This window comes from Parasteatoda tepidariorum, chromosome 7, assembly GCF_982258835.1.
Source record: "Parasteatoda tepidariorum strain Cologne lab strain chromosome 7, Ptep-v5.0, whole genome shotgun sequence".
Lineage (NCBI taxonomy): Eukaryota > Metazoa > Arthropoda > Arachnida > Araneae > Theridiidae > Parasteatoda > Parasteatoda tepidariorum.
Genome location: NC_141761.1, coordinates 107,223,542 through 107,244,660, shown reverse-complemented (window position 1 = coordinate 107,244,660; position 21,119 = coordinate 107,223,542). Strand labels below are relative to the sequence as shown.

The following is a 21,119-nucleotide window of genomic DNA, read 5'->3' as shown; positions in this document are numbered from 1 at the left end:
AAAATTAATGAATCAAATTTAATGAATGAATTAATATTTGAAAAAACTGTATCAATATCAAGTGTCATCCACTACAAGTTTAGAAAAATGTATTTGAACTTGAGTGGATGAATACAAAAATATTTTATTAACGATTGAAAATTTGAACAAGTTACATAAATATATATAGGGAGAGTGTGAACTTATAGTAGGAATTGGAAAAAAAAGCAGCATGGTATCTGGCAACTATAAAAAGTATAAACGTGGTGACGTGGATCACACGTGCTACCACGTCATGTTCTTTATTGAATTTATCTGACACAGAGAATATAAAATAACTAAATATTTAAATGTGCTCAATAAACTAAATTTTTTTGTTCAAATAGAGCTATAAGTTAGAAATTATTACTGATGTTATCTTTTAAATGTGTGAAAAAACTAAATCGCTCATAGCAAAATTTAAACAATGACTAATGCTTAACCTATCAGAAAATTCCATTTCGTTTTTTTCTCATCCCTATTTAATTATTGAATTAATATTTGAAAAAAAACTGTAGTAACTTTACACTACAAGTTTAAAAAAATGTATTTGGATTTGAGTGGATGAATAAAAAGTATTTTATTAACGATTGAAAATTTGAACAAGATATATAGGGAGAATGTGAACTAATAGTAGGAATTGACCCCAAAGTAGTATGTAGGTCCTCTATATAACAATATAGCCCACTACAACAATATATAATTTCGTTGTCTGAACTAAAATAATTAGAAATTTGGGAAAATCATTTGTTGTGTGTCTGTGCGTGTGTTAAAAAAAATAAAGAGATATTTTTCAACATATAACACGAAATATTTATTCATAACAATTATTACAGTATATGTTTTCGACTAGAATAGAGATTTCTTGTTTTGTTTGAAACAACAAAACAAACATTTAAACATGGTTAAATGTATTAAGTTTTCACTGGTACAGCAATTGGAGATTTATCATCTTTTTTTTTTTGCAGCACATTTCATTTATTTTCTTATACATAAAAATTTAATGACAAAATTATTTTTTTTCAATCACATACTTTCATCTACTTTATTTTATTATAAAGTCATTTAAGTAGATTTGTACAACAAAAAGACTCGTTAAAATTGTTAATTTAATAAAAATAAATTAGCTTTACTTTATCAAAGCAATTTCAATAGTTTAAACTCACGAAAAAGACTTGTTGAAAATGTTAATTTGATGACAATAAAACCACGTAATTTTATCGCTTACTCACTTTAGTACCCATAATCCAAGAGAAAACTTTTTAAAATGGTTAATTTGAAGTAAATAAATCACTGTATTTTATCATAAAATTAAATTGCTTTGTATGACGAAAAAAAACATTTAAATGATTAATTTGATGTGAAATTCTGTTCCATCTTTTTATATCGAAATGATTGATTACTAACAATTTGTTAACGGCGTTTAGAATGTAAGTTTCACGCTGAAATTTCAAATATCTGTTAAAAATAAATTGTAACAGAGCTTATACGTTTTGTAAATAGAATAAGAGTAATATTTCTAGTAAATAGAATAGGAGTCATACTTTTTTTTAAATAGAATAGGAGTCACACTTTTTGTAAATAGAATAGGAGTCTCAAGATCTCTACTCATAATCCTTTTCGTTGCTATGGTTTAAGACAATCTTGCTTTTCCCATACGGCAGTACGTTTCAATAAAAAGTTGGAATATACTGGTTTGGGTAAAAAGCAAGATTTGTGGAAACCATGGTAAAGGAGAAAAGTATGCAGAAATGGGAAATCGTGTAACCTTGAGAAACCTTTTAATTTACAGTAGCATGGACCAATATATTAAGCTTTCTTAGATGGGTTTTCTTTATGTATAATCAAATAATTTTTTTACTAATTGTTTTAGTTCTTTCATAAATGTAATTTTTTTTTATGACCCAGATTTTACTAAAAATCCGATGACGCTATATTTTTATTAAACTGAAATAAACCATAAAAAATACATGAAGCTGGTCAAATGCTTTTAAAAATTCACGTAAAAGCTCAGCAAATAAATAGATTTTTCGGCAGGTGCTTTCCCCCTTTTATTTTGCAAAAAACAGACACTTAAGGAAAGGGATTAAGAAGCATTGCCTTAAATCATTCGATTTGTTTAAAATACTTTGTTTTAAAAACTTGGGGCTGCAGATTTATGGAACAATTACAGCTTTTTAATTTATATTTATCTTCTAGCATGAACTATTAGTAGATTAAACATGTTGAAATACTTTTTTTTTTTTTTTACAAAAAGATTACAATGAAATTTCGATGAAATGTTTTTTACCCTCTCATCATCACTAAGTAGGCAAAACTCATTTATGAAAAAAATTATGTTTTGTTTCGCAAAACGAATGAAAAGCAGGTAATTATATTTAATACAGTTACTAATAACTCCAAGTAATGTACCAGCAATACTAACAGCAACACTTATAAAAATCTTTATAAAGACATTGAGCATTGAAATTTTCAGATGAAAACTTAGTTTTATTTCTTAGTTTTTATGCAATTTATACGAGAATTAATAGGAATCGTTAAGATGAGACAATTTAATGTCGGGGATTGATGTAGGCGAAATGATTTCAAATGAAATAGTTTTTTTTTAATAGTCGTTCAATAACTGGGTAAAACTGTTCTTTATTGTATAACTAGGTTACATTTGATAATAATTTGAATAACTGCCTGCAAATTGACAGCAATTTAAGATAGTTTTTTTTGATTAGTTCGTAAATTGAATGCAGTTAAAAAAGTTGTCTTCTAATAGTTGTTTACTAAGTAACTGGAATGAAATTCATTTTTGAATGGAAAACTGATGTTTGTAAACTAGCTGCAATTATTTATTTATTATTACTTAACTAAATGATAGTTTTTTTTAAATATTTGTTTAATAACTGGATGCAACTGTTTATTATTGTAGGTTATATTTATAAATAATTGCTTGTTAATTGCCATTTAAAATAGTTTTTTTGTTTAGTTGTAAATTGAATGCAATTAAAAAAATTGTTTTCTAATAGTTGCTTACTAAGTAACTGGAATGAATTTATTTTTATGAATTGAAAACTGATGTTTGTAAACTAGCTGCAATTATTTATTATTACGAAACTAAGTGATATTAATGAATAGCTGTTTACAAAGTAGCTGCATTTGAAATTTTTTTTTTATTTGAATAGTTGTTTGTAAGTTGACTGCAATTAAAAAAAAGTAGGATTATTATTTTTTTTTTTTGTGAAGTGAGTGGAACTAAAATTGTTTTTAGAAGTAGGAAAACTGATGATCCTTTAAACTGTGTTTAGTTTTATACAAATTATTTATACATAAAAATATTTGTGTGAGTTTAAAAGAAAAGTTAGAATATTTTTTTTAGAGTATTATGCGAGCAAATCAGTCATTAAAAGTATGAAAGCCGAATGAGCGTCTATGCAGATAAAAAAGTTAAAACATTCGCAAAATATACTATCCAAAAATAATCCAAAAAAGAAAAAAGTGCTTCATTATTACTTAAGGCAAAACTGATTTATTTTTTCAACTAGGACGCTCAATAATAATTAATAGAAATGAAATTGAGTAAGTACTGCGGTTAAATTGCATATATTGCAACATAATAATAGTAAGATTTTTTTTTATTAATACATTTTTCTTGTTAATGGCCATATTTTTTAGCAGTTTTAGAACACAAACTTATGATCACAGGTCGGAATTTGGTTTACGGTCAAGCCACATTTCAATTGGGTTCTTGCAATTCAAGAAGAAGACGACCACTGCTACACAGACACGCGACCTAGGACCTCAGCGGTAGCTGATGGTTTCTAAACGAGATGGCGTGTTAAAGTCGAACTAAGTTTCTCCACATAAGTTAGAATGTTTATAAAAGTGAAATTAATTAAACACAATGCCGTACCGCACATCTCGTCTTTCGCTCAATTTAGATTTATTACTTGTTTACGTATTTTATAGTAACCGTTATATATTTTTGTTTTGTTTACCTGACAACTTCGATGCACAATTAGTTTATGTTCTATACTGCTTCGTTACTGTCTTTCTGCTAAGTAAGAAAGATTTAGTGAAAGAATTGATATCTTTGTAAATGAATATAGAATGTGTCCCTTACGAGCATTGAAACTTCACGAGCTTGGCTTACTCGAAGTAGAATGGAAAGAACAGTTTCTAACGTAAACAAATGCCACATTTCAGCAACCAATCAGGATAGACATACCCACATTACGTCACTTGCAGGTGTTCAATTTAGAAAACATTTTTTTCAGATATTGACATTCGCTGTAATATTTTACTCACGATTAACAAGGTGACTACTTCACTATTTTAGCGTCTAATTGGAATTAATAATTTTGAAGCGTTGTTTGAATATTTTACTCGTGATTAACCGTGTAAATTTTATTGTAATATTTTACTCGGTAATATTTGACAGTTGTTTAAATAATTTGACTCAGTAAATTGTTTAAAGAACTGAGTAAAATTGCTTGAATTTTTGAGATTCTTGGGTAACATAAGATCTTGTCGTTTAAACAATTGTTCCCAAACTTAAAGTGTTACATAATATATATAAAGTCATTTATTTTGTTGCGCGTTTAAGCATGGACTCTTGCTTTCTTACAGGAATATTGAATTTTAGCAAATAATGGCATTATTCCAACGTTTGAAGAATTTTCTTTAGAGTACATTTTCTAAATGGCAGGTTTCGATAAATTGTTAAAATTTTAGTTTGGATCGAATTATCTTTAACTCTACTTTAAATGCAATGCATTCAACTATAAATTTTCCTTTCTTATGTATATGAATTCTATTATGCGAATTAAATATTTTGTTTCAATGTTTTCTTTATGGTATCTTTAAAATGAAGTCTTTTATATTAAACTAGCGAAATTTTATTACCAATTATGCTAGAATAAACTCAAAACATAAAAATTGTGTCTAATTTAAATAATAATTTCTATGCTGAAATGCAAGGGGGCGTGATAAATTTCATGAAGAAGTTAATTAGGTTTTATTTAAATTTTCAAATGCAAATTTTAGTAAGGTAAAGAGACAAAGATTTATGCCCTTACATTTCTGAAAAAATAAAATAATGCCTTTATTCAATATAATGTTTTTTAAATAAACTTTCAAATTCTGTTTCAAATGTAGTTACATTTTTTAAAAAATATGAATGAAATTTGCTAAGAATTAAAGCTGTATTGTGTAGTAAGGTTTCGATCGCTTATAAAGTTGTTTTTAAATTCGTCAGAACCCCCAGGGGAAACATACATACAAAGGAAATAAAAAAAAAATAAAAAAACTTGTTAGCCAACTTAATACGAGTTTCGCTTTAATACAAGTGTCACTCTATTTTTTTTTTTTTTTTTTTGCCTAAAAGTTGCCTTAATAAATAAATTGATAAATTTAAAGGTTTAAGAAGTACAAGCAGTCGAATTTTAAATTTTTGTGCAGTTTCACACTGTTACTGCGTGCGTATTTATTTCTAAAGTCGGCCGAACTCCTAATTCAAATGTATTCTCACAAATAGAATTCTAAATATTAACTGCGCATTTAAAAATTACGTTCTTATATAAATAAGTAGCACGCAAATAAGCACCTCAATATATATGTAGGCTTATTTTTTTTGTTATAAACAATAAGAATTTTCAGTGTGATTTTTTTGGATACTTTTCTATGTTAGATCTGTAAATAGGTATAAATACAAAATTGTACATTTTATATATAAAACCTTAAAAACTTCTAAATTATTAGTTTTATCTACTTGTGATTGGTTTCATTCGATTTCGTATAAACATATACATTGGAATTAATACATCATTTGTCTAGGCAGCATTATTTAAGTCTATCTTTTTATTCCCCCTCTTCTCACCTCCATATAAACGTTAGAAATGGCATATAAAGTGCCTCAATATTTTAAAATTATGTTTATATCATATAAAAATTCTATGCTTTTATCACAACGTGCCCAATTGTTTGGCTAAGCACGCTGATAATAAAGTACAATTAAAATTAGAACTTCTGTGTATATTACCACGGCAAAAAATATGTCGACAGTTTAAACTATTTAATAAAAAAAAATGAAGTTTATAAGCAATTAGCCAAGTTCCAGACAATTACTTTTAAATATATTTATTTCAAAAGCAAGAAAGTGATAGGTTTTAAAAAGGATCTGCTTAAACAACGATAGCTTTATTTACGACTTTTTTGTGGTTACACATAAAAAAAGATAAAGTTTTATTCTTCTTTGTGTTTTTTTTCCTTTTAATAATATGTCGTGAAAAATGACGACATGTTTAAGAAATATGTCGTAAAATGTATGAGGAAAAAAAAATCGAACGAACATATTAAGTGGCAGTGGCTCTTAAAAATTTCATTTGTTTTTTATGCAGAAAAAAAAGAATAATTGGAACGACAGTAAAAAAATGAAAGCTGTTCAGAATCTGATTATTGGAACATTTAAAATAATATGTCGGTTTTTTAGGAAAAATAAATGTATAAAAAGGGAAAAACATAAAATCAGTAATATTTTAAACATTTAATTAAAAAGGTCTATTTTAATTAAAATGTAATTTTTTAAATAAACTTTATGTTAAAAATATGTTGGGTTTATTTGTTGTATATTAAATTGAAATTGATGAAAATTTTAAACGTTGAAACAAACAATACTTTAAACGAACATTAAGGTGATTGTTTAGAGAACATAGCCATGACTTGCTGTGCTATGGTTACTGGCTATGTTTATTTAAAAATGGTCTCCAGAACCTCTTTATATGAATCTTTTCTGATTCATCTGATCTTTTGATCAAGATTGCTCAACTGTCGGTCAAATGATTGGACTAACAGTTGCCCTCCTTTTATTTTTCGTATGACTTCTATTTGTTTTTCTATGACATATCCTTTATCTCAAGCATATTATTAAAATGCTCTTTTTCAACGATTCCTTTTGGCAGAATCTCCCAGTGTGTAATAGTTTTTTCAATAGCTTTTTTTCCCTTGCGTGTGTATAATATTTTTTCCTCAAATTTTTTTTGGTCAGAATGGAATCTTCTAGAGTGTGTGTAATCATTTTTTAAATTTTTTTGTTGTTGCTAGGATGGAATTCTTTTAGTGTGTTATCATTTTCACAATGATTTCTTTTTAGCCAGAATGAAACTTTCCAGCATGTGCGTAATATTTTTTTTGTCCACAATTAAACGTCTGAGCATGTGTATAATTTTTCTTCAAATTTTTTTTTGGCCAGAATGGAATCTTTTAACGTGTGTGTAATCGTTTTTTATTTACTTTTTGTTGTTGCCGGAATGAAACCTTTCAGTGTGTAATCATTTTTTCAATGATTTCTATTTGGCCGGAATAGAACTTTCCAGCATGTATGTAATTTTTTTTTTTTTTTGGCCAGAATGGAACCTCCTAGAAATTTTCATTGGAGAGAATGGAGCGTTTAGTGTACATAGCTTTTTTTTTTATTATATACATCTCGCTCTATCTGATTGATTCGTTAAACGATCGGTAATTTTCGTATGGCTGTTTTTTGTTTTTCCTTCAATCTATTATAATTCTTAATCATGTTTTTGAAACACTTTTTTCATGAAAATCGCTATATTTTAATCAGTTTTTACGAATTCTTCCGTTCAAAGTTTCTTTATATAATTATCTACTTTATTGGATTAACGAAATCTCTTTAAGCTCGCATGCAAATGCAGAAGACAGAGAAACTATTGAGTCAAGTAGAAATCGCTACTTTTTGATTGAAAGTATTCCGTATTTGTGTTACATAGAGTTTAAACAACGGAAACGCCTCACATTTTGCCTGATAGCAATTGAACTCGAACCCACAATTGGGAATGTCGTTGAGGATGTAGTTTTGACAAATAGTTAATGATCAAACGATTTTTATACAACCAAAAGAGCTTCTCGCACTGTGACCTTATTTAATACTTACTGAAGCAAATATTTTTTTTTACTTCCATTGATAATTTGTTTTAAGAATATCATTATTCTCCTACACTTTTCTCTCGTATTATTTCCAATTTTTTTTGAATAAATTGCAAAATAAATTTTGTAAACATTATTCATAAAAGTCTTGCTTTGACTTAACTTAGTTAAGGTCTGGTTTCTTAGGACAAGCGCCTTATCTGGGCGTCAGCGGAAAGTTGACGTAGAGCTGACGCCAAAAAAATACTTTTTTGTTAGCTCAGCGTGAGCAGTCGGTCCAACGCAGACATTATCTCTCATTGCGCATGCGTTAATAACGTAAACAAATATTTATTTTGAATTTGTATTGATTTTGTTATTGTCGACCAGTGTTTTAGAGAACAAATAATGACTTTTTCCAAGAAAAAACACATTATAGATGAGCTAAATGAAGAGTGCTATGTTTAATGAAGAAGCTATGTTTAATGTCAAAATCAAAATCTTGGCTGATTTCAATGTGCTGTTGGATGTTGTCCGCCATTGCTTCTGTGGTTAACGTCACATTGTAATCCAACTGCAGTTGAGTTGGACGGCAATTGTAGTTCAAGATGAGCGTTCGATGACGTATGCTATCAAACTCACAAATGGACCAATCAGAGGTTAGCGCTGATTTCCAGCTGAAGGCGTCCTGTCCTAAGAAACCAGGCCTTAAGACAATAGATTTGCAACGGCGGCCAAAAGATTACATTTTGCGTACGCCAATTTATGATCACAAACTACAACTTCGACTACAAACTTTATTTTCCTTGGAACTAGTCAGTGAAAACGTTTCTGTCGACGAATCTAAAACCGTGCTCCTTTTTAAATTATGTTTTGTAACATTTCAGTGATTGTTGTTTCATTTAATTTTCTTTAATTATAAAATTTTTTTCCGCCAAAGTAATTTTCTTCAGATTACTTATCTCGCATATTTGTTTTAAATTAAAATAATTTAGTCTTTAACGGAACTGAATAATAAAAATCACTGAAGATTTGCACGGCACATGGGCATTACAACAAATAAATAAATAAATAAATTTAATAAATTTCTAATATTAATAGAGTAAAAAAGAAAGACTATTTCTTTTTTCAACTTCCTTTAGATGCATTGAAAAGAAAGTGAAAAAATCGGGAAAGTTCTGATTTGTTTGGAAGACAGCAGTTGAGAGTAAGAAATAAAACATGAGTTTTCAAGAGCATTTTACAAAGTACAGAGAATATATATACCGTTAAATGCACATCATATATTTAAAAACTATCGATTGTCCTCGTGCAACAACATATACCACATTTATGTCTGATAATGATAAATAACGACTTTGAGGAAAACAATTTAACTTATTTAATTTAATGAAATAGAATGAGGTTAGGGTCCACTTTTGCGAACTGATACTGTGAAATCTGGGAAACAATTAGAAAACGCAATGAAGACAAACACATACTATTTTTGGACCTCAAACCCATGAGAGTACAAAAAGAAAGCCTTTGCATTTCAGTTTGTTGTATTTGTATAACGTATGAAAGACTAGATGAAGTTATATAAATTGATGGAAAAATAATCGTGTGAATTCGAAGCCATAACGTTTTACAAGAATGTATTTTTCCTAAAAAAAAGAGGAATAATAATGCTGAAATACAATTGGGTACTTCAAGAAGACCTCCCATACATGTGACCTACGACGTCAGCGCCAGCTAATCTTTATCGGCAAAATGGCGTATTCAAGTAGAGCTGAGTTTTTCTACATAAGTTAGAATGTTAATTAACGACAAGTTAATTAAATAAAGATCCGTATCGCACTTCGAATTAGGAATTACTTGAAATATAATTTTTCTCTTCTACTTCTTTTGCTTAACTTGGATTTATTATTTGCTTATGTATTTTATTGTTAACCGTGATATGTTTTTGTTTTGTGTACCTGGCAACTTCGAAGCATAATTAGTTTGTTTATGTCTCACGTAGTTTCGTGCCTGTCTTTGTGTTAAGTCTCTGTGTAAATATATAGTGAAAGAATTGAAATCTTTGAGAAAGAATTTAGAATGTGTCACTTAAGAGAATTGATAATTGACGGGATTGGCTTACTCTAAATAGAATGGAAAGAACAGTTGTAAACAAATACCACGTTTCAACTACCAATCAGGATCGAGATACCCATACTTCGTCACTTGTACTTAGTCCTTTATCAATCTTCGGTATCGCAATTCTAGCCAACAAAGATAAATTTCTTTGTATCAATTTTCGCAAAACAAGGTCAAGTTCTACAAACTTAGTCGAATAAATAATAAGCAAAAGTTGACATTTTTCACTCCGTCAAGAATCAATGTTTGCAAGCCAGCTTTGTTTCATCTGAGTTTTCGTTATAGTTGTTTATTGGAGGCTATTGTTTTTCACGTGGAATAATATTTTTTAATGAAAAAGATTTTCTAACTATCGTGAGTTCCACACAGTTATAAGTAATTGTTACTTTGAGTTTTATTCATTTCGATAAAAAGTAGCAAAATTATGAATTCGAAAATAAAACATACCGTTCTTTAAAAGCAAATTTCATTAATGATTCGATTTTTTCTTTCTTTTTTTTTTTGAATTCGTAAAACTGTTTTGTTACAACTTTGTTGGGGCACAAGAAAATATGATCATTTCTGGAAAAATATCACCAAAGAAGCAATTTATTTAAAAAAAAAAACTAATAGTTTTTTTCATATATTTAAAATACTTGTCAGTTTTTAAGTCCTACCATTTTTTTCAGCAAGAAGTTATTAATACTTTGGAATTAAAGATTTCTTTTAAGTTTAAAGCATCATTTCTTTACCTTCCACGGAAAAAAAGAGCAAAAAAAAAAATAAATAAAAAATAAAAAAAATAAAAAATAAAAAAAAAACGTCTTTCAGAATAACTGATAAAGTGATATGATGAGCAAGTTCGACACTGTTAAAAATTTTTTTTTTAATTTTTGATCAAATATTTTTATTAAAAATGAAAATTTTTTTTCTGCAAAAAAATGCCTAAACTTTCACATATATATATATTTTCCTTTTTTAAATTATATGAAATTGATTTGAATTCAGAGCGTAAATTCTTTGTGTTTATAAAAACTGTTTATTTCGATTCTTGCATTTAGAATTATTCTACATCAAAGTCGTTATTTATCATTTTGAATGTACACATACTGAAACAAGTATAATTCATATAGGAAAGATGCAAAAAATACACCCATTCGCAAAGAGCTGCTAACATACAACATAGATCATGCATTCGAATTCGTATATAAATACTCAGCATTTAAAAATAGGGATATTATACGATATAAATATTGTACTAATCCTTTACACGGACCAATTTTTTCTCACGACGCCATTTCCTCACCAGTTCTTTCAGAACATATTACTCTGGCAGCAAATCGCTGTTTTGGCGACTAAAAACTTGGTCGAAAAGAAAAACCTTTATTCGGACCACATTTTTCTTACGACGCCATTTCCTCACCAGTTCTTTCAGAACATATTACTTTGGCAGCAAATCGCTGTTTTGGCGACTAAGAACTTGGTCGAAAAGAAAAACCTTTATTCGGACACACATTTTTCTTACGACGTCATTTCCTCACCAGTTCTTTCAGAACATATTACTTTGGCTGCAAATCGCTGTTTTGGCGACTAAAAACTTGGTCGAAAAGAAAAACCATTATTCGGACCACATTTTTCTTACGACACCATTTCCTCACCAGTTCTTTCAGAACATATTACTTTGGCGACAAATCGCTGTTTTGGCGACATTGAAAAATGTTGGTCCATGTAAAAGAAAATTACACAAATACATCCAATTCATATGCATTAAAAAAAAAAAAATTTAATTAGTTTTTGTAGAATGGTACTGGAATAGGAGGGAACAGTTTTTGAAATACTAATGAAAACATACATAACATCCTGCGTTTGAATCATAATGCTACACATGTATTTATCAATATTAGCTTCAAACGAATCATATGTCAACTATAAAGGAAAAACAACTACATTATAAAAGTAGGTTGATTGAATTACAGAGGAATTTCTTGTGTACTTCATGCTCAATTATTCTAGAACAATTTGTCTCCATCTCTTCCTTCGTTCGTCGATCACTTTCTTAATAGAAATCAATCAAAATATATTGAGCCAAGAGTAAATTCGTTCTGTCAAAAAGTCGTGCATCAAGTGTAAACAGTTTCGTGAGAATTTTAATTATTTTAACAAATCTATACGATTAATAAAACATTTATTTCTAAACTGATTTAACTTGAAAATGAATCTAAATTAAGGATTCAAATTTTTACGTATATATATATATATATATATATATATATATATATATATATATATATATATATATATATATATATATATATATATATAAATATATATATATATATATATATATATATATATATATATATATATATATATATATATATATATATATATATATATATTAAAAAAATTGAAAATAAAGATATTTTAATGTCATATGTAATATTTAAACAAATCCTTTTGATAATATAAACAAAAAACTAATATTTTTTTGTTTTGTTTTAATGTCGCTGATTCAAAAATGTGTTTTCATAAATATAAGAGTAAAAAGAGATTTGTCAGGAGTCCTATATTTAGAAAATAACTAACAAAATATGTGAGAAGTCTTGTCAATGGAAAAGTAATAACAAGAGAATGTTTGGTGTTTTGCTATTAAAAAAAATAATAACGAGATGTACGAAGCCTTGTTATTAGAAAAATACTGGATCAAATTACTCCAAAAACAGCAGACATTTCTTTTTCCAGGTTTTTGGGTATCAAATAAAATTTTTTTATTTAAAATTTGTATGAAAGTTTTTAACTTAATGAAAAAAAAATTTCAAAAACTTTTTATGAAATCGTTATTGCAAATTTTTTATTGTATTCGAACGAATTTCAGCACTTATTCGATTCGGGGGTGACCGTGAAAAACTTTTGACGCCGGTGATAAAGTGTGGTAAAAGGTATTGTGATAAATGGTGCTGTGATAAATGGTATTGTGATAAATGCTGCTGGTTTATGATAATAGGTTTAATATTTTATAGGTTTAATATATATTGCGGTTATATTTAATATCTAGTATTATACTTTCATTTTATTTGATTAATTTATAAGTACTTGAAATTTAATTTTATTGGTTACTAGAGAGTAATACAAGTTATAAGTAATTTTCGTTACTCCTTGCAGTTGAGTCTTTAGAGAGTTTTTAAAACTATGCAAACCTTAAGTAACAGCCTAAAAAAGACTAATAATTTTTTTTAATCAATAATTAATTAAGTTTAAGAAAAAATATTTTTTTCAAAAATTTTGTTTTGAAAACTTGATTAAAAAAAAAGTATATTTTATTAAAGCAAGGTGTTGTGTAAACCATTTTAATTTGGAGCAGTTATATAATTTAAGGTGTTGTGTTTCTAGACTTATTATTAGCCCATCGTTTTAGCCACTCACCTATTTTATTAGACAGACCATTTCAATTAAACATATGTTTATTTTGACGTCTAAAAATACGCATCATAATCATTGTTGTTATTTAGTTCAATTGAATTTACATATTGTAATGCTCACATTTAAGCATACTCCTAATGTGAAAGTCATAAATGATTATTTAAACTAATACTATTTTGTTGTTGCCAAATATTTTTTAAAAATTTTCATAGTTAACAATTACATCTATATCATTTACTCATAGTTAAGCTGCACAATTTCATCGTATTTGATTCAGTTGTTTTCTTAAAAACAAGGCTTAGAAAAAAAATCCTCTAATATTTTTTTTTATCACCCAACACTGTAAGGAATAACAATATTTCATTCATAATAAGTTAGTTTTGATTTCTGATTGAAATAAGCATTGTGGGAGGGTATATTTAAATTCATTTTGTAATTAAAAAAAACTTCATCGTTATCACATTTTATTATAAACCATCCGACTTATTTTTAGAATGAAAAAAAAAAAGATTCCCATAAACATTACAACGAAAAACAAACACAGTTATTGTCAGTACTTAGAATATACAGTATAATATTGATATAAAAATATAAGTACATATATCACTAGCATGATTTCTGTTTTAGAATTATGAAAGAATTTATAAATTCCATGTGGCAACAGAGAAAAGGAACTTAATTTAAATAAATGTATCAGATATTCCTGTTACTCTACTACTGTATATGCATTCTATAGGGATTTTTCCGTTTGTGGAAAAAACACTGAAATTTATAATGGATAAATTTTTTCCCCCACAGATAAAAACGTAGAAATAAGCTGATTATAAATTAATATGCTGATATTAAATTAATAATAGCTGAATATAAATTATAAGTATTTATTCATTTATAGTAGAAATCTACTGAATATTTTTTACTTAATCATTTTTTTATTGCTGCTTTCTAACATTGCATGTGTGTGGATAACCTGAGTGGCTGGTCCACGCGTGACGTTGCTTGCAAGTATCTAACAATTAAAGCGCATTCAAACAACAACATATTTCAAACGCCTCATCATATAATATTTCACACAATATCATCAAAATTATATAAACATATTCTAGCAGTTCAGAAACAAAACATACGTTATACATTGATTTTCAAATTGTATTTTTAAACTTAAGCAAAGCGTTTTTTTTGTGAATATAAACAACAACGTATTAAAGAGTACTTTTTTTATGGAAAATATATCAACAAGTTATATAAATATATTTAAACTGTTTATTTTAAATGAGTATTTTTAATGTAAATCCCCTTTTTTCTCTCGTGTCCCAAACTGTCACAATTTTAAGAACCTCATCCTATCCCTCTAAGCGTGACATCATTTATGAACGGTCCCAGTGACTGGAGAATCTGAAATATTCAAATATGTTGTTTTCTTACAAGGTGATAGTCTAGAGTTGCATATTGTTCAGATTTCAGTTAATACTCGATGATCTGCACTATTGTTACATAACTATTTTGTCTATGTATATTTTAACCCCGATTTGCAACATTATGGCATATAAATGAATACATTCGAGATTATTTTAGATACTCGACGCGATAGAAGAAAAGAATTCATTCATGAATTTGTACACTTTAGTTTGCATAGTTGTCACGATAAAACCTTTTTTTTCTCTATGACATTACAATGAGAAAAATAGATGTATAGAAAGCGTGTCGCGTCGTCACGAAACATGCCATAGAAATACAGACTCTTTTTTAAAAAAAATGTTTATATTTAATAATTATTTTTAAAGGTCACGACATAATTGACTAACGATTACAATTTTAAAATCGTTAAGTTGTGTACATCCAAACTAACAAGAACTCGTCAAGAAAAAAAAAGTTTGTTTTTAGTTGCTTCTGAAACGTTAGAATTGTTCTTAATTTTTTTTTTTTTAAATTTCATGAATTTTCTTGGAATTATTGGTTTGTCTTTATGTATTAGATTCCTCTGTTTACATTGTGGCACACTCCTAGCTGTCGAGCAGGAATTTTTTTTGCTACAGTTTTCATATTTATAATGTTCGACGTACACCAAAACTTTAGGTAACATATCCGATAAGAGTATGATCAGTATTATATACATTTAATTAAATTTTGACATTTTTTTTATTAAAAAATAGAAATGGCAAGAAAATTGTTCCACTATTAGTAAAAAAAATATTTAGGAAATTAAGTCATAAAATATATGTCGTTATAAGCTTACAGAATCGTTTGAGTTATCGTTACAGAATCGTTTGAGTTATAAGCTTACAGAAACAATTCATTTAAAATAAATTATCGTTGCGTTTCAAAAGTTTGCTTGTATTTAAGTATTTGTATTTTGTTGAAAATAGTTTTTCGTAATTTCAGAAAGAAACATATTCAAGTACAATTTACAGAAACAAACTTTATAATACTATCACAAAAACAATTGCTTCTTTATAATCTTAAAAATTTTAATTTCTTTTTGGCCGATTTACATTAGATGTAAATTTAACTAATTTTACCAACTGAAGTAAATTGATCATTTATTTTTTCCGAAAGAAATTTTAAAAGTTGCACCTTCGTGTGTCAGTTTGTTACAAATAATTTTTTCCAAATTTTAAAATATGATTTAGATAACAATAAATATTTATAATTGTTGAGTTAATTCAAATTTAAAATAGGAAAAATCAAATCTGATACATTCATTCTTAATTCTGAAACTTGGAAATAGAAAAAAAATTAAAATGATGTCGGATGATTTATAAATTGGTCAATAAGGAAAACTTTACGCTTAAGTTAGATATAAATCACTTAGTAATAAATATGATGTTATCATAAATAGCTTTAGTTCTAAGCAATAATGAACAAAATAAATTTGTTAAAAATTGAAGCTTGAAAAAACTCCCACAAAAGCGTTTAATGTGATTTAAAGCTCGATTTCATTAAAAATTTGAGTGATACAGAAAGTTAAGAATATTTTCTACGTTTTTTACGTTGTTTTTTTTAAAGCCATTGCCTCCTAATATTAAAATGCAGGAAAACTCAGCTTTAATGTTTTATGAAATGTACAAAATTAATTTCAAATTTTGCAAAGCTCACATATTATGGCTAAATTATATGATCTAAAAATATCCTGATTCAACAACATAACTTTCTTGACGGAAAAATCTCATATTTATTTAATCGTTTGCCTTAAAAATGGTGTTCTTTTTTTTTTAAACTTTCTTTTTCAACAAGACGCATTTATTAAATCGTTAGCTCAAAAAACTGTGTTCTTTTTTTTAAACGTTTGCTTAATCGTTTTAAATCGTTTGCTTAAAATACTGTGTTCTTATTCTTACTGAAAGTGTAGTCTCTATAACAAAACGAAGTATATTATGCTCTTTTAGAGTTTTGAATTATTCTGCAGTAATAGTTAAGCTGAGAAAAATGGAAGTTTAAACATGCTTTATATTGAAAACATGAATTCAAATATTCCACACATTTTAACATTGGGAGACGACAACCTTAAACTCAAGTAGCAAATGTAAAATATTTGCGAGCTACAAATACGCATCTATAAATTCCTTTTCGCAAAATATACAATATGAATTGCTTCACCGAAAATATGTTCCCAATGTTACACTCCAATGTAAAATCTGGTTTAGGTTGAAACACTATAAAACAATACATTAGAATGAAAAGACAAACATGCAAAGGGGATGCCAAACTTTTCGTAAATTCGAATTTAATTAAATATATATGGTAAAACATCGGTAAATATTTAGGGTCATTTAAAAAAAAAACAAGCTTTGTTTGCGTGATTCCAAAATACGTACATTTTATTGAGAAGCATTCAATTAAAATTATTCTCGTTCATAAATATTTATTGCTTTTTGGAATTTAATGTAAAATTAATCTTATTTTATTCTGAATGATATTTCATAAAAATTGATCAAATTTAAAAAAAAATTAACTGCTAGCAACTAGAGTTGATAAGAGTTCCTTTGAAATTTATCACAATTCCTTCTTTTTGAACGTTTCAAGTGGCAAAATGGCCGGCAGTTTTCAAGTAATAACGATTTCTAGTTACTTTCAAATCACTATAATTGAAATATAGTAGGAATATTTACAGGAGGACATTTTGCCTATTGAGACGTTTGATAACAATTATAAAGATGCACTAGACAAAATTGTTTGTTTAATTTCCGTGCTGTTAGTTCAATCTTAATTCGTACTAATAATGTTCTACAATAGTTCGTAAGCTAGAAAGTAAGACGTTAGGGCATTTATATCCGAATCTAATTTCATGCTTTAACAAAAACAATATCAAAAATATTTTTTAGAAACGCAAATTCCAGCATTTTAATACAAGTTTTTCACGAAAAATTGCCACTAAAATCTGTTGTTAGTACGAAGGATGTCTATGTGCTGTTGTCTAATAAAATCGAACAAAAACGTATTAAAAATCAAACAGATAATGTAGTTAAAAGATGTAGATTCGGAACTATAAAAGTCTACCTATAATACAATAAGTTGAACCATCATCTGTTTTAGCAATAATGCTACAAAAGATTGTTTCGTTATTCTCGCAATCATCTCGGCACAGATGATGATACTTGTTATAGTAGCGGGGTGATAATACTGCCAATTACTTTATTTGTGCTTTTGTACGTTATTGGTTTATTTTATAACAAATGTTAACACAACGTTCAATTTAGTGACGCGTTGGTCAAGAGTTTTCAGTGATCATCTGCAACTTTCTTTGTCCCAGTGAAAAAGACATTATTCGAAGTTGGAAAAAAATTTACCTCAAACAAGTAGATCTGGATAAATGCAACAATGCGACACAAAAATATTGTATTTTTTCAATTAAATATTTATCTCTTTCATTTTAAGCAAAAAAGGAAGTTATTAAGGCTAAGTTGGCATCCCCTCCAGGGAAAGGAATTATGGGATCGAAGATTGAAGTGTAGCTGAATCGTCTTCAATGAAAGTAGGTATATGTATATGACGAATGAGGGAAGCGACGCCATCGTCGTTCAAGGTACACCGACACAGTATCTTCTTGAAGGCAAACCTGAAGTCCTTGCTTATAATTCCGTAGATGATGGGGTTTAAGGCCGAGTTGCAATAGCCCAGGTAGAAAAACACTTTGAACAGCAAATCAGGAATGCAAGTTTCACAGAAACCCATGATGAGGTATATGGTGAAAAAGGGAAGCCAGCAGAGAATGAACCCTCCCACAATGATCCCGACAGTTTTTGTGGCTTTGGCTTCGGTTTTAAACCGCTTGGCGTGCCAACGAGCATTTCTCTTGCTTTTTGTGAATGGACTATTGCGACCATTGCTTTGCTGCTCGCCAACTCCACTGACAGTCAAGTGATCTTGTGACGTGGAGGGCTTTTCGTGATCGAACGTGAATTTGGTGGTGGTCACTGTCGCAGACTTAGTCCTTCTAATTCGATCTTTAAATTGCGAGGATGGAGAGTCAGTGTTTTCAGGAGCTGCCTCGGTGTGGTAGTGCCTGTCATCTCTGAAACAGCGTGGACTGCTGCAATCTTTAGTGTGATGATATACGACTGTTGGAATGCGTCTAGGAACCAAGATATCGCCAGACCTTCGGTTCGTTGACGCATTTTTGCTACTACGTGAGGAACACATGGATTCGTTTGTTGGTCTCCCCCTATGTATACGAAGGGTCACGTCTGATCCCTCCTGTTCTTGACCAGTCGACCCTTTTGATTTGCTCGATTTAGCCGTGCGAAAGCCTCGATCTAAGGCGCGGCTTGTTTTGAGTGCCACTACGTATATTCGATAGTAAAAAAACAGCATGACTAGCATAGGAATATAGAATGAGCCTAGAGCTGAATAAATGACATATCCTTGGTTGGTGATGAGAGCGCACTGAGGTTTGAGGCAACGTCGTCTGGGTGCGTTACGGATCACGAACCGAACATCGCCACCGGTGGAATTGTAATCATCGGTGAAGTTGCTGGTCAGAATGTCATCGAATGTTCTGTTGCTTTCTAGAAAGATAGTCGAGTTGTCGTATAAAGAAGTCAACTCCTCGTCGTCTTTCACTCGATCGTTCCATCCAACGAGGGGTGGAAAACATATAATAAACGAGAGGACCCAAACGGAAGCTATGAGGAGCTTGACTCGGACAGTTGACATGATAGCCCTATAATGCACGGGTCGGGTGATTGCTAAATACCTATCTATACTAATAGCACATAAATTGAGTATGGAAGCCGTGCAGAGCCAGACGTCCACGGCTAGCCACATTTGGCACCATAGTTCGCCGAATATCCATATATCTAAAACTTCAAGAGTTATGGAATAGGGAAGAACAGCTAGACCTACCAATAGATCAGAAATGGCCAACGAAACGATTAAGAAATTGGTTACTGTTCGCAGCTTGGCGGAAGCGAATACCGCCATCACCACCAACAAGTTACCGCTGATGATGATAATGTTGATGAATCCGAGGATGATGATGGCTGATATATTTTTGGCATTGTTGATAAGTTCCTCCCGGAACCATGAGGGACACTCACCATTTTCAGCCGACATGATTTGTTCCATGAATCGGGTCCTAACAATAAATAAACACCCTATAGACTAGAATAGTTATACTAAGTTCGAAGAAGAAGAATGTTTGGCATTTCTCCGGTTTCGGACAATGCGCTTTCATATTCATTACATCTTCTAGACACAGAACATGGAAATATACAAAAGGTGGCGACATACATAAAAACAATTGTCAATTAAGAGAATATGAAAGAGCATCGGTATTTATTTTTAAGTACAAGTCATTCGCTTAGTTTGTGGATCCAATGTCCTGGTCCCTGCTATCCCGAATCTAATGTCCGTCCAATCCAGCATATCAGTTCCATTGTTATCATCTTTCCTTGTTTCATTCAACTTCACTTCATTGAATATTTCTGAAAATAAAAGAAAGAGATAGAACTTAAACTTTATTGCATATTCTGGGTCACCGCTCAAATCTGGAAGAAGAAAAAATTCCCTGTGATTTCCTTGCACATATTTTACACAATATATTAAGAGGAAAAACTCTGCTATTGCGTGAGTTGTACTGTTCTAACTATACTAGTTTTAATTGCTGGCAAAAATTTTGAGTAAAAAAGGAACAGCTGAACATACTTAAAACAAATAATGCTATAATAAATATCATCCTTAAATATCCTACAGATTGCACTTTGAGTAGTTACCATTTCTTAAGAAAGACGAAAATACGAAACAAAATTCCCTATATTTTCCCAGTTTCTTAAGAAAAACTCCACATTCCCTGTTATTTTAGGCGATTTTTTTTAATTCCCTTTATTATCCAGGTTTTCTCTGTGGAGTGGAAACCCTGATATTACTGTGCTATTTATTTTTATTGAATTACGAGCAGTTACTAATTAAATTCAGAAATTAAATACAATCGTATACGTTGCAACATCGTTCGCAACTCATTTAAATAAGAAACATACGGTGTTTTTTAGCATTGATAAGTACAATGATAGAATAAGTACTCAAAAGAATAAAGTAAGTACTCACACAGTGTAAATTATCGATATCTAAATTTAATTTAGAAAGTTACAATAAACAAGTCTGTGATTGGTTAAAAATATAAATTTATCCAAATGGAGTAGAAACATTTTCTGCGGAGTTAACATGGAGGTCATTTCCAGGCTATT

The 21,119-nt window shown here is 29.1% G+C and overlaps 2 protein-coding genes across 8 annotated transcripts in view; one reads left to right on the top strand and one right to left on the bottom strand.

Annotated features, from left to right (window-relative positions):
* Positions 1-21,119, top strand: part of LOC107455177 (uncharacterized) — a 96,572-nt gene that overhangs the window by 6,503 nt on the left and 68,950 nt on the right. The window lies entirely within an intron of this gene.
* Oamb (Octopamine receptor in mushroom bodies) overlaps positions 12,428-21,119 on the bottom strand; it is a 208,733-nt gene continuing 200,041 nt past the window's right edge. For all 6 annotated transcript variants that reach the window (XM_071183016.2, XM_087168452.1, XM_016072652.4 and 3 more), the window contains one exon: positions 12,428-20,360. In XM_071183016.2, coding sequence (XP_071039117.1) covers positions 18,364-20,001 — 1,638 coding nt within the window. In that variant the 5' untranslated portion in view covers positions 20,002-20,360 and the 3' untranslated portion in view covers positions 12,428-18,363. The remainder of the gene's footprint in view (positions 20,361-21,119) is intronic.